The 12,563-nt window shown below is 43.8% G+C and overlaps 1 protein-coding gene across 7 annotated transcripts in view; it reads left to right on the top strand.

Moving 5' to 3' along the window:
• The window catches only part of celf5a (cugbp, Elav-like family member 5a), a 194,735-nt gene that overhangs the window by 167,848 nt on the left and 14,324 nt on the right, over positions 1-12,563 (top strand). For 6 of the 7 annotated variants that reach the window (XM_069679457.1, XM_069679453.1, XM_069679455.1 and 3 more), the window contains exon 7: positions 7,551-7,716. In XM_069679457.1, coding sequence (XP_069535558.1) covers positions 7,551-7,716 — 166 coding nt within the window. The remainder of the gene's footprint in view (positions 1-7,550; positions 7,717-12,563) is intronic. The other variant, XM_069679456.1, reaches the window with a different exon arrangement.

The following is a 12,563-nucleotide window of genomic DNA, read 5'->3' as shown; positions in this document are numbered from 1 at the left end:
TACTGCTAACTTACTTTGGGTAGATGGTAGCTCAGTCTGTAAGAACTTGACTTGGGAACCAGAGGGTGACCGGAGCGTGGAATTGGGGATGTTAAAGTGCCCTTGAGCAAGGCACCGAATCCCCCAACTGCTCGGGGCGCATGTCCATGTGCAGCCCCCTCACTCTCTCCATTAATGCATGTCCATAGAGTCCTGTTTGTGCATGTGTGTATTTGGGGCCTTTGTGTGTGTAGCATGTTTGACTAACAGAGTGAAAAAATTGGATTTCCCCTCTGGGATTATTAAAGTATTTCTCCTTCTTCTTCTACCTTGTTCTATAAAGTCCTTGAAGCTATCAGTGGATAGGTAAAATGTATTAATCTTACTGATGAACCCACAGAGAATTATCTCCAGACTACAGAATATTTCAACATTTTTTAGCTCATTTCTAAACCACAACTTTACTGTCTTCTTTGATGTCACAGTGACGACTTTCATAGTCTCTTTCAGCTTTTTTAGCAGAAAAAACACTTTTGTTCCGGCTGCCCAACCCTGTATAAGCTCTGTATTTACTAATGGAGCTAATGTTAGCTAACAAGTTTGCTATATAAACCCATCAGTGTTGTGCTTGCAGCTTGTTTTTTGCTGCCCCCTTACTGCAAATTCAAATGAATTAATCGCATCGTTCATGCCGTGAACCAAAACATGAATAGTCTGGGAAACTGTATTTGACTTAGTCAATATATTTAAAGCCATTATGGTGTAGTATATGGTGTAGTATATATTTATACTATTCCAATACTTTTGTAATGTGCAAATGCCCGTTTAAATTAATAGCGGTACTGATGTGCACTTAAATGTGCTTGTATGTTAAATATGCTATTCACACTACTTCACACTCAAACCTCAGGTGCAAACTTAAACCAGTCTGGGGCTTGTGTTTTCACAGTCACAGACTATTTTTCAGTAGTCGTAGTAGTAGAAGACGGCAGGTTAGCTAACATTTTCAACTGGAATTCTGTGCAGCTAACGTTAGCGGTTGGTCTTCGCTGTAAATGTTTCTTTAAATTTAATGTAGAGTCCTTGGATAATGACAGCATTTTCACAGCCGGAAGCCATAACTCGCACTGTACTGCGATGTTGCTCCCATATCCACCCAGTGTAAGCATTGTTTTCACCACAGGCCAGGGCAACCAGAGACTGTTGATGGCAACTTTGAGGAGCGGTGTTGTGAGACTTGTGTGTTGTTAAGTGTCATAACGTGTGCGTGCAGGTGCGTGGCATAATCAGAGACAGTCAGACGCACGATTTATAAATGAGACAGCGGATGTTATAGAGCATCTTTGCTATTATATCGTCTGTAACTGTGACGGAATACAGTTTTTGTATCCTAATTACATAACGCCGTTACTTGTTTTTCGTTACTCCCCAAGCCTGGGTGTAGCAAATGACAATCTCCAACAAAGGGAGCCCTCCATGGATAAATTAAACCCCTCCTGTGGGTCCTACCTGGGACAGTGACATGAATGGAATGCAGGCAACAAGCAGAGTAATTTAGAGTTCATTAAAATTGAATCAACAAGTATTTCAATTCTGTTTTGACTGCAGAAAATGGCTCTTCGTTTTTGTTTGACCTGTTATTCCTATTGGTTCATAGTATTGCTGAAGGGGGGCCACAGATGTGTTAGAGCTGATACCACACCTGAGACACGTGTGTGTTAACAGTGTTTGTACCTTTAACTACCAAGGATTCAAAACACTGAAATCTGTCGTCTATCACTTATCTCTTCATTTCAGGACACAGTTAGACTTTCTTTTTTTTTGACATTGCTGTAAGAAAAACGAGCTTGCCAAACTATCATCACATCCATCTGCACCACTTCCTCCTTCTCTTAAGCTTGGCTGCTACACCATCACACTCAGGCTCTCTCTACCCACAGCATGTAGGCACTCACACATTTAGTTAGCTTGTACCCTCCAACCCCTTCATCAGCTCTCCTCTGCCCTCCTACCCCCGCCCAACGTACCCCCCCTCCCCCCCAGGGCATGGCACCATACGCACACAGCAGACCCCCGGCCTTTGATGAGTTCAGACAGCCTATGCAGCCCCTCTCTCTCCATGCGCCCCCTCTACCCTCTATCACACTGCTCCTCTACACTTCCCCTCCTCCTCCCCCTGTCCCTCCCCTCTGGGCCCACGAGATGCTTCAGGGGCCACAGTTGACTCAGAATATTCCATGGGCAACTTATCTGCACACTAACTTTCTTCTTCCCTGCTGAGGCAGAGCATATTCAAGCACACCCTGACGTGCACGTGCACGCACACAACGAGCAGCCTACTTGAAGCGGAAATGTATGTATGAGGAGCTTTCCATCCAGCGCTGAGATAAAAACCTGAGCGTCACTCTGCATAAATACACATTAACATCTGCGCAGTGTTTATTTACACAAAGACAGAAACACCTATACTTACTTGGACGTCAAGGTTTTTATTTTTCTGTTTCTAAACGCTACGATTAATTGATGACGTTAGCCGGGTCTTGGGGGCTTATCCATTTCCCTCATTTTCACATCACAGCCGTGGGACCCAGTGTGAAATGTGCAAATTGACCATCCCGCAGTAATTGTAAGGCCATCTCTTGTGCTCTCTCCAGTAAAACTCCCTCCTTCATTACCATTCATGAAATGCAGCCCTTTCCCCGGAAATGTGGAGAAATGCAAATGTTTAAGAGGTGGTGGAGGCAGCGCCGGTCTGCGGGGAGAGCATTGTGCCGCGCTCAGGTTGGCCATGACTCTTATTTACTGTGGCAGAGACCCGTGTCGACTCATACAGACGCACACTATAGTGTACACACTCGTGCGCCGCGCTGCAAAACTTCTGTCTTTCTCTCCCCCTCATACGCACATATAAAATGACAAAGAGCAGCATGATGCTGGGTAATCGAGTTCCGAGTGAAAGCAACAAGGGCACGGGGGATGCTTCGGCATTAGTGAGAATCAATTACCACTAAATCTAAAGGAGAAATTGCACGTGTGTTGGTTCCTCGACAAAGATTATACAGCTTGAGCGCTGTTAGTGAAGGTGAAATTCTCCTTGTATTAGCATTATGAATCACATAGACTCTGGACACCTTGTACCTGCGTATAATACATTTTAGCTAAATAAAGGAAGTGTGGACAAACTCTGAGGCGAGGCAACCTTGGAGATAAACTCACCCCAACTTTTGATAAAGTAATGAGTGCACAAGAGGCAGGATTATCAGCGAGGCTCTTGTTTTCATATCTCGCTAAAGACTCCTCTAATGATTGTAAATACTGGTTTGCACTGCTAGGTATGTAATAATGTGGAATAAAGGGGGATATTATTTATCTTTAGTGTGGGTGTCCGGCTTGTGTAGCAGTTATGATTACATTACAGGCACTGGTGCTGGGTGCATGCACATGGTGTGCAGCCCCTGCAGCCACCAGGAATGTGCTGAAGTGATACGATGAATGTTTCTTTACTGCAAGATAAACTACACATATTCCCCCAAGACGAAAAACCTGCAGTGACAGAAAAAGGACTTTATCTCTAAAGACACACTACGTGTTCGCCCACTCTCCATACACACTGGCCAAGAGAAGAGGAGGTGGCACAGTATAGAATACAGACGTGGGGGGAGATGGTATATATAGCTATAACCAGGGAGTACAGTAAATGGTAAATTCAAAGAGCTACCTCTCCACTACAGCAGTGGATAGGATTATAGAGTTGAGCTGACAGCCAGTAAATTGGATTTTAGTCAAACCAGGAGAAGGAGGGGGCTCTGAACACAAATTGGAGGGGTACAACACTGACAACATATGCCAAAAATGAGAAATGTGCCATTTGCACGATCGACAGACACTGGTGTGCTCTGACGGGAGACATCCTATTTGCAAAAAGGTGATTTCATAAAACACAAGCAGATGGAGAGCGAGAGAGCGAGATTCCATGTTTCATTCCAGCGTTAGCAGGCAGTGATAATAGTTCTCCCATGAATCGCTGAATGCAAGTAATAAAACCAGCTTTTATTACCTTTTGTATTTCCCCTTCAAGACACAAACATCATATTTGTACACGATTAGATTTGATTCAAGTCACTTTTCTTCCTCCGTCTCTCTGGGAAGACAGCCATTTTATTCCTTCCCTTGGTCTCTTTAGGTGGAGGACTGCACGCTGTGTCAAAGGCAGAGAGACAAGTTTTAGATTTAATGGCACCTCCGGCGACGTGCCCCTCGTGCCTCCCTAAAAGATGCATTAGACTAAGTGTGGGATAGATAAATGAGAGGAGAGAAAATGGTTTAACTAGATGCTGCTAGTGACAATGTGTGGGAGGATGAGAGGGAGGATGATGACTGTAAACTCACATTAGGAAACATCTCCCCCTGTTGGAGGGACTCGCGTTCAAACACGGCACACATGAGAGATGATTGTAAGACATTACTGCATCATTTGGCTGTGCTGTAAACTGCCAGGCACGCACACACCAGCATGTGTGTGACCTGGTTTAGCTGTAGTATACTTGTGAGGACTCGCTCTACAAACGCATGCACACTCATAACAAAGAGCATCACATGAGAAAAAACCTATTAAAACCCGTGTGTGGAAATACAGCCTGCTAGCATGGGGGTAACAAATGAGGCCCTTGAGCTTCAGTCTTCTGTCTTCAGTCTTTTAGTTCACCTCATTGACCCACTGTCTCCTTCTCTCTCTTATTTTTTCAACCTATTCACCCCCCTCGCTCTGCCTCTTCGCCTCTCTTTGTCTCTCTCCCCCCCCTCCCTCTGCCTCCGTCCCCGGCTGGTTGGGCTGTAAGGGGTCACATGTGACAGTGCTGAGAGTCAGCGAGTCACAGAGCAGCGCTACAGAGATAATTGCCATGTGATAAAGAGGTGATTGCCTGCTGGCACCAGGGGAGAGTAATGCCATCAGGTTGCAATAAAAAAGCAGATGTCTGACACTAAATGAATGCTGCCGGAGCTCGGGCAACTTTCTTTGCTCCCTTTCATCTGGCACGCTCCTCTTTTGTCCCCCTTGTTTCCCTCTGCCTTTTCTTCCCTCCTCCCTTTCTTTTCAAGAGGAAGCAGAAAAGGTTGTGTCTGTGATGATGAAGACTCACTCCCTCCGCCAGAGACGTTTGCTATCTGCTGGGTGTTGCAGAATTAAAGAAACGGGGAAGGCTTTTGAATATAATGCCTTTGAAATTTTAAAAAGAAGGAAAAAAGCATGTAAAAAGTCAAATGGAAAGACCGTGAATATCCCTGTCAACATAAGCACTCTGTTTATTTTATTCTCCATCAAAGCCACTTTGTATGAACTCCTGCATACCAACATAATTACATGCTTGGGTTTGCAATTTGCTGCATTTTTATTTGGAATAAAGCAGCAATGAATGCCATAGTTGACAATCTGTCAGATGGCATAGACAATTGCATTATCTAAGGCATGCATCGGGAGATAGAGGCTAGTATTGTGGAGATGCTAGCGTTCACTCCTCCTCCATTATTTCTCCATCCAGGCCTGTAGCTCGTAAAGGCCAACAACAAACGCCCTGCAAGCTTATTAGAATCGCTCCCCACCTCTCCCCGAAAAGAAAAGACTATAAAAAAAGTCATGTGACAGTGTATTTATTCAAAATACCAGCCAAGTCAGACCCTTCATCCTGAAGTCCAGCCCTATTCACATCCTAATAGGGGGGCAGTCAGAGCAAAGCAAGGGAGGCTCGCATCCCCGAGACCTCTTTGTTTGTTTCTGTGTCGTTGCCTTTGTTTGGTTTCTTGTTCCACTCCTGTCTCGTGCAGCTATGCCCCCTTAAAGGCTCAATTCATCTTATTTGGAAAGGAACGGATGATCCCCATTTGTCACATTGAAATTATGCAAATGACAAAAGGCGTTAATAGATAGCAGTGGCAAGCCATGTGGCTAATGGATGAGATGCCAGCGCCGGGCATTCTACAGCGGGACAGCAGCTTTCAGGCTACCTGACAGGGCCACTGAGGGAAAATAATTGGCTTTTCCGTTGCAGGGTCCCCATGCAAATAGAAGCAGAGTGGCTTTCTATAGCTCCACTGTCCCACAACATGGTCATTAGCATTAGTGCCAGTGGCAGAGGAGTTTGATTTCTGCTTATACGAGTCATTCTCAGGCCATGGTCATCAGCAGCTCCCCTGACACACAGCAGCAGGATTAAACAGATGCAGAGACAGCGGTGAGACATTGGTCAAACTGTGTTTGTATTCCTATACGGTCTGCTTTGCTATATAGCATAAAAATGTTGTTGATTCCCTCGATAAACCCGCTGCTTCACGCATTTCAAGAGCTTTTGTACAGTGATGAATCTACCCCTGAATTAAGCATGCAGCATGTGGTTTGCACAGCACGAATTTAAGCTGAGTGCAGAAACTCAAATAGTCTCCATCGCTCTTCATGCATGTTGTGTGTACACACGTGTGAGTGTGTGTGTGTGTGTGAGGTGCAGGGCAGCGGTGCATGTGAGCATGTCCTATGCATATGAATAAACACTCTGTGGGCCTCGTGTGATGGAAAATAGCTCCAGCTCTCACCTCTCAGTGCATGTTGAGTGTAAAAGCAGAGTGAATGAAAGGCTATTGATTTTATCTCTTTGTGCATTTGTTCAATGGGTGAAAATCGGCTGCCATTGCAAATTTCTGACTAACATACTGTATTACTCACATGGTCTGGAAACGGAGTTGCAAGCTTTGCCCTCTTTAAAAAATACTGCTTTAATGATTCAGGGTGTGGATTCAGTGACAGCTCAAACAGAGGCCGGTTCTGCGAACCAGAGAACACAGTGTTGTTGAGCACAAACTTAATTAAATGAAGTTCAAACCCCAGATATTCTCAGTGCTTTCTAATTTGGGAAAACAAGCCCCGAGGCCGGTTGGTTTTTCGCCTGAATTATAAAACAAAGTTGATTCTGGCCTCTGGATGCACATCAGGCTACAAGCAGAAGTCATTATAATTACATCATAAAAGAATAAAGATGGGTCCAGGAAACACGGTTTTGATGTCTTTATTACTTCAGTACAACCAAAAACATTTTTGTAAAGTTTGACAATTGTAAGAAAAGAGCAGCGCAACTCTGCTGCAAACTTTCCTGTTCCCAGAGCGCAGAGATAATGTGCACATGTCAATGCCTTGATTTGTATGAGCCCAACAGACAGCTATTAAATCGTTTCTGCAGCTGGTGACAGGCTCCCTGCTGGGACGATAGACAGATTCACTAAACATAGGTTGACAGGCTTCTTTTTTCTTCCCTTTCTTTTATTCCGCTCTACTTTCTCTGTACTTCCCGTGCACTATCCATCCATCAACCTCAACATACATCCCTCCCTCTCCTCTACCCTTACCATGTTTCTCGCTCTCCTGCTCCCCTTCTCCCATCTTTGTCTGACTCCTTCCCAACTTACTATATTTTTCATTACCATCTGTCCTCCCCTCACCTCTCTCGCACCCCTGCTCTCCCGCACACGCACCCCATCCAACCCACCCTCCCCTCCACCCATCCCTCCATGTCCCTCTTCTTTAGCTCATGCAGCAGCAGGCAGCCATCATGGCAGCAAGCCACGGAGGTTACCTCACGCCCAGCGTGGCTTTCCCCGCCACGCAGATCCACCAGATGGGGGCGCTCAACATCAACAGTCTCCCACCCACTCCCATGACCCCGGTGTCGGGTGAGTTTCATCAAACCTTGGGTGAGCTCAGTTTCAATCCTTTCCTCTTGAGCGTGTATGTGTGACTGTGTATGTGTGTGTATGATTGAGCTTGGTTAGTGATGCAACCAACAGGGTCAAACATCTTACTGTTAGCGTGTAGAGGTTAATGTTGGAGTGTTTTTGAACATGCTATGAAGGTTTTTGTAGGTCAACGTGGATTTGTAAACATTTCTGTATGAATATTTACATGTGTGTGTTTATGTGTGTGTGGGTGTGCGCAGCGTGGAAAGAGAGCTGCAGCGAGTCCAAAACAAAGGCGGCCTGCTTCCTGGTAATCCCAAATTATTCCACCGGAGAGAAAAAGAGAGGCTAATATGAAAAAATACGTTGAATGGGATTTGCATGTTTATGTTGTTAGTGAATGCAGAAATATTTGGGCGTCGTAGCAGCAGAATGAGGAATATCAATAAGTAGGTTTACAGATAAGACGCTAATTTCCCTGTAGTATTTTGACCTTGTGCTTTGAAGCACTTGTGCATGATCTGCATGCAGTTGGCTTTGTTTTCCATAACAAACACCTCCTATGCAGATGCATTACAGAGGAAAGGGAAGGACTTTGAAATACCTACCCACTGCATAACATTTGCTTATTCAGCAGTGCTTCATTTTCCTTGAGACAGAGGAAACTTCAAGATTCTCCACTCAACAAAAGCACGAGCCGAAATAAATAATACAGTATCCAAGTCTTTGTTGTGCCACGCTCACCTACTTTGTCAACACTGCAGTATTGAGTTTTTAAGGTGACGACTTTGGTAACTTTAAACCAATCAGTGTGAGGGAGAGAGCCGCCACCAGCGCGACAAGGCCTAGTTTAGATTTGCTTTATAGCCGCCATAGGAAGCGAGCATCGTACTATAAACCTGCTGCACTATTTCACATTCTCTCTGCTCCGTGGTTTCTGTGGGAGAGGGGAAAAAATCTCCTCTGTTCACATCTTCATCCACAGACACAAAGAAAGGACAGTTTTATCGTACGGAACCTGTTTGGTGCTTCCTGTTAGTTTATTTAAAACAGCCAGTTGACTTCAAATAAAGAAAACAGGCAGAAAAACAGGTGTTGAAATCAATGCAACACAACCCTTATTAACCTTGTAATCACTCATGCCTCTCCCCCAAAGCCAACGATCGCATGCACAGGAAGTAAGACGCCGGTGGACACACATGCTGTTTGTGTACAGTACATCTGCAATAATTTTCCACATTGGGCGATAAATCTAAAGAGGAGAGCCATTTGTCAAATATTCACTGTGATGTTTTCAGTGCAAAGTGTGCACTTTTGGGCGGGCATAATCAATCAGAGACAGTGATTAAAAGCGGAGCTCAGTCTTGCTGAGACAACGCGATGCTCTTATTTTGATGGGTAAAGCACTGACAGTATGGCAATTGCATACCTGTATTTTGCAACACAATAGTGCTGATGAAAGATACTGCAACTGTATTGCAAGAATCTCAGTCTGGCTGTGTGGGTGTGTGTTTCTGTGTTTGTATTGGAGGCTTTGTCCTCCAGCCTGATTGTATTGTCTGTGCTGTTTCTTGTTTGAACTCCAGCCTCTCAGAAGCAGAAATCAGTGCCATACTCTAAAGGAAACATCGCTGATATTCTGTAACAGCGATAGAAATGTACTTCTGTGCGGCAATATTTAAGGCAATTCCTATTAGATGGCGATGCCAGGATCTAACAACTTGGCGTTGGCAGTGGAAATATGTGCTTGTGAAACAAAGACAAAGAGAGAGAAGGGAAGAGAAGTGAGCGCCTCCAAGTCTGTGAATCACATGTGTGAAGTGGAGCCATTTATCTGCTTTCGGACTCTGCGCGAGCCACAGTCGACTGATTACCTTTTATTATTGAATGTAATATATTATCAATCCTTGAGAGAAAGCGCAGCCTTCGTGAATTTTCAAGCACTATCATAAATATGAAATCTTTTATTTCCCCTTTTCCTTCTTCTTTTCACTTGTGTGTCTGTGGGTGCCACAGCTGCACGAGTGCTAGTCTAGCTTGCTGCTTTGGTATACACAGCTATTTTCTCTCTCTCTCTCCCGTTTCACACTTGTGGCTATGACTTATTTAGAGTTCATTGAAGGAATACATAACATTACTGGCAAGGCTGTCTGTATAAGTAGGCCAAGAGACTCTGACACTACTGAGAGACTGCAGGATGTCTGCCACGAGTCAGTGGAATAATTCATCATAATATCTGAATCTGTTTTTAGGGTCTGGGAGCAGAGTGCTACTGTGCTTGGAGAGAGGTGTAATTTATGCATTAAGTTGTATCATCAACTAAATTAGAGCTCTAAACGAATCTATGAATTCTGACGCTTGGCAGCTGTGTCAGATGTGCAGAAGCATAAAAGGTAGAAAGGTTAATGTCCCCTCTTCTTCCAAAATGAGAGAATCTGCCATTTGATTGCTGTAATATCGCCTTTTAGAATGACGCACAGAGCTCAGCATTACCATAAAGCTCCTATAGCTGCTTCATAAAGGAGAAACCCGCCTGATACTGAGGTAAATGTGTGACATTAATGTTTTATTTAAATGATCAGTATAACCTCTGCAACATAACAGATCTTGTTTGTGACAGCGAGCCGGAGCGCAAAGAGGCTCAGAGGTTAAGGGTGTTACTCTGAAAACAATGAGACATCCGTTTGATCAACAGATGCACAGCATTTAAGCTTGATGGTGCATAAGCCGTTTGCCAGATGGTTCAGCTGATTAGAGCATGTATCCTTACAATGATGCATGATGATGCTTTTTGAAAATAATGTTCGCCAGGTGCGGCTCCCTGAGCGCCGCAGAAGAAATAAAAGTTAAACAAAGCAATGGAGAGAGAGGCAGAGCTGGATGGAGAGGAAGGGAGAGAGAGGGAGGGAGAGGAAGAGATGCTTGAGCGTCTGTGGTTAGGAGCAAGCAGTGTCAGGGATGCTTTGTTAGGATGCAAGAAGTGTGTAATCAAAGTCACTCTAATGCTCTGTTGCATTGTGATTTTCTGACGTACATACAGAAGTACACATTACACAAAATATACTGCAGATGCTTCACAGCCGGAGACGGCCCCGCTCACAGGCAGGCTGGATGTGCCACAACCTCCCTGCTGGATTCTAGCATGGTTAGACTACTGATGCAGAACACTTCAGCGGTGACAAACACCAAACTAATGAGCTAATCGGCAGCCAAGAAACCGTTCTAAATGTTACACAGACCTTTTATAATAAACGGCCAATTCTAATTACAACAAAATCTAAGGGCAGATGAGGTTAGAAGTTAACTTTCTGAAAACTATGTATAAAAACAGCCCTGTATGGTGGTGAAATATCCCGCAGATTTACTTCTATATGTGACACATCACATCCAGGCTGTTTGGAACAGAATATAGTTCTGCAGTCTGTTCACAGCCATATGAGCCAGTCGGGGAAATGAACACCTGTGTGTCTTAATTTGATGGTGTGACCTCCAGCGTCCAATGTGTCTCAAACTGTACAGTATCTACTCTTTACTCTCCCAGATATTCAGAGGTGGAAGTAACGAATTACAAGTACTCACATTGCTGTAATTGAGTAGCTTTTTCGTGCCTTGTACTTGTTTACTTCAGTATGTTTTAAGTTAAGTAATTCACTACATTTGTAAATCCATCTTTTACCAAGTAAAATATTTATCAAGGATATTGTGAGCTAGAAACTGCAGCTATCTGGGCCCGACACATAACATTAGTTATCCATGAACAGGACAGAAGATCGGATGAAACACCACCTTGGACCATACTGAAGGAAGTTTTTTGTGTAACCAGAAACAGCTGTTAGATTGTCTCTTGATAGCCACCAGACTCCATTAACAAAAACATGTTATCATCATTTTACCTCACAGAACACAAGACTTGCTGGTCTACCTCTGCCTCGTTACACATCGTAACACGTTAATACATAACCGAACTAACCCTTTAAAACACCAAACATTAACACAAACAAACTAACCGATTGAGGCAGCGGTAGACTGTCAGCAACTCCTGTGTCCTGCGAGGTAAAATGATGATAACATGTTTTTGTCAATGGAGTCTGGTGGCTATGAAGAGAGCTATAAAACTGCTGTTCCTGGTTAAACAAAGGATCTTACTATTTGACAAAAGTTCCATCTCTCATCATTTTGACTCCAGAACTTGTAAACATAAGCCTTGATCATTTTATTTAATTTGCATAGGATGCATGTGTAAGGTAACCATACATTTGTTTATTATAAAAATCAGCCAGATGGGAAAGTAACTTAGTAACTTTTACTTTGAGTACTTTTTCAGTGAGCTACTTTTTACTTTTACTTGAGTACAATTTCAGTCAAGTGACAGTACTTCTCCTTGAATATATCAGTTCTCTTTACCCGTCTGCCAATATTTAACAGTAGTTTAATTATTTCGTATCTGTTAAAGATATCAAGCTAGAAAAATGTCCAGTTAAACAAAGGGCCATTCTCCCTCACATACAAATATCTCTCCCTTCAGTTAAAGTCAGGCCTAAAGCATCAGATCAAATCCCAAGAGAAATAGTGAACAACTCTGAGAAAGCAAAAGATATTTATTTTCTGTGTACGAGTACTTTCAGAGAGCACAGTCATCCACAGGTCTCTGCCGGGCCAGATCTGATTTGTGTAACCAAACTGAGCCTCGCACGAGCTGCAGAGCTTCACAAGCTGCCCGGCTGCTCTGCTCAGGGATCTGAATGTCAGGCACATGAGCAGGGTCAATGCATTGTATGTTCATAAGGCTCGAGAGAGAGGAGCAGGGGCTTGGTGTGTGGAAAGTTGTGTTTAGTTTGTTGCCCGATGTTGTATTTAGTACTGAA

Source organism: Semicossyphus pulcher, unplaced genomic scaffold (genome assembly GCF_022749685.1).
Source record: "Semicossyphus pulcher isolate SPU_LCO1_2020_fin unplaced genomic scaffold, fSemPul1.0.p SCAF_4, whole genome shotgun sequence".
In the NCBI taxonomy this organism is placed as follows: domain Eukaryota; kingdom Metazoa; phylum Chordata; class Actinopteri; order Labriformes; family Labridae; genus Semicossyphus; species Semicossyphus pulcher.
Note: the sequence above shows the minus strand (reverse complement) of the source record. Positions and strands in the feature narration are given on the sequence as shown.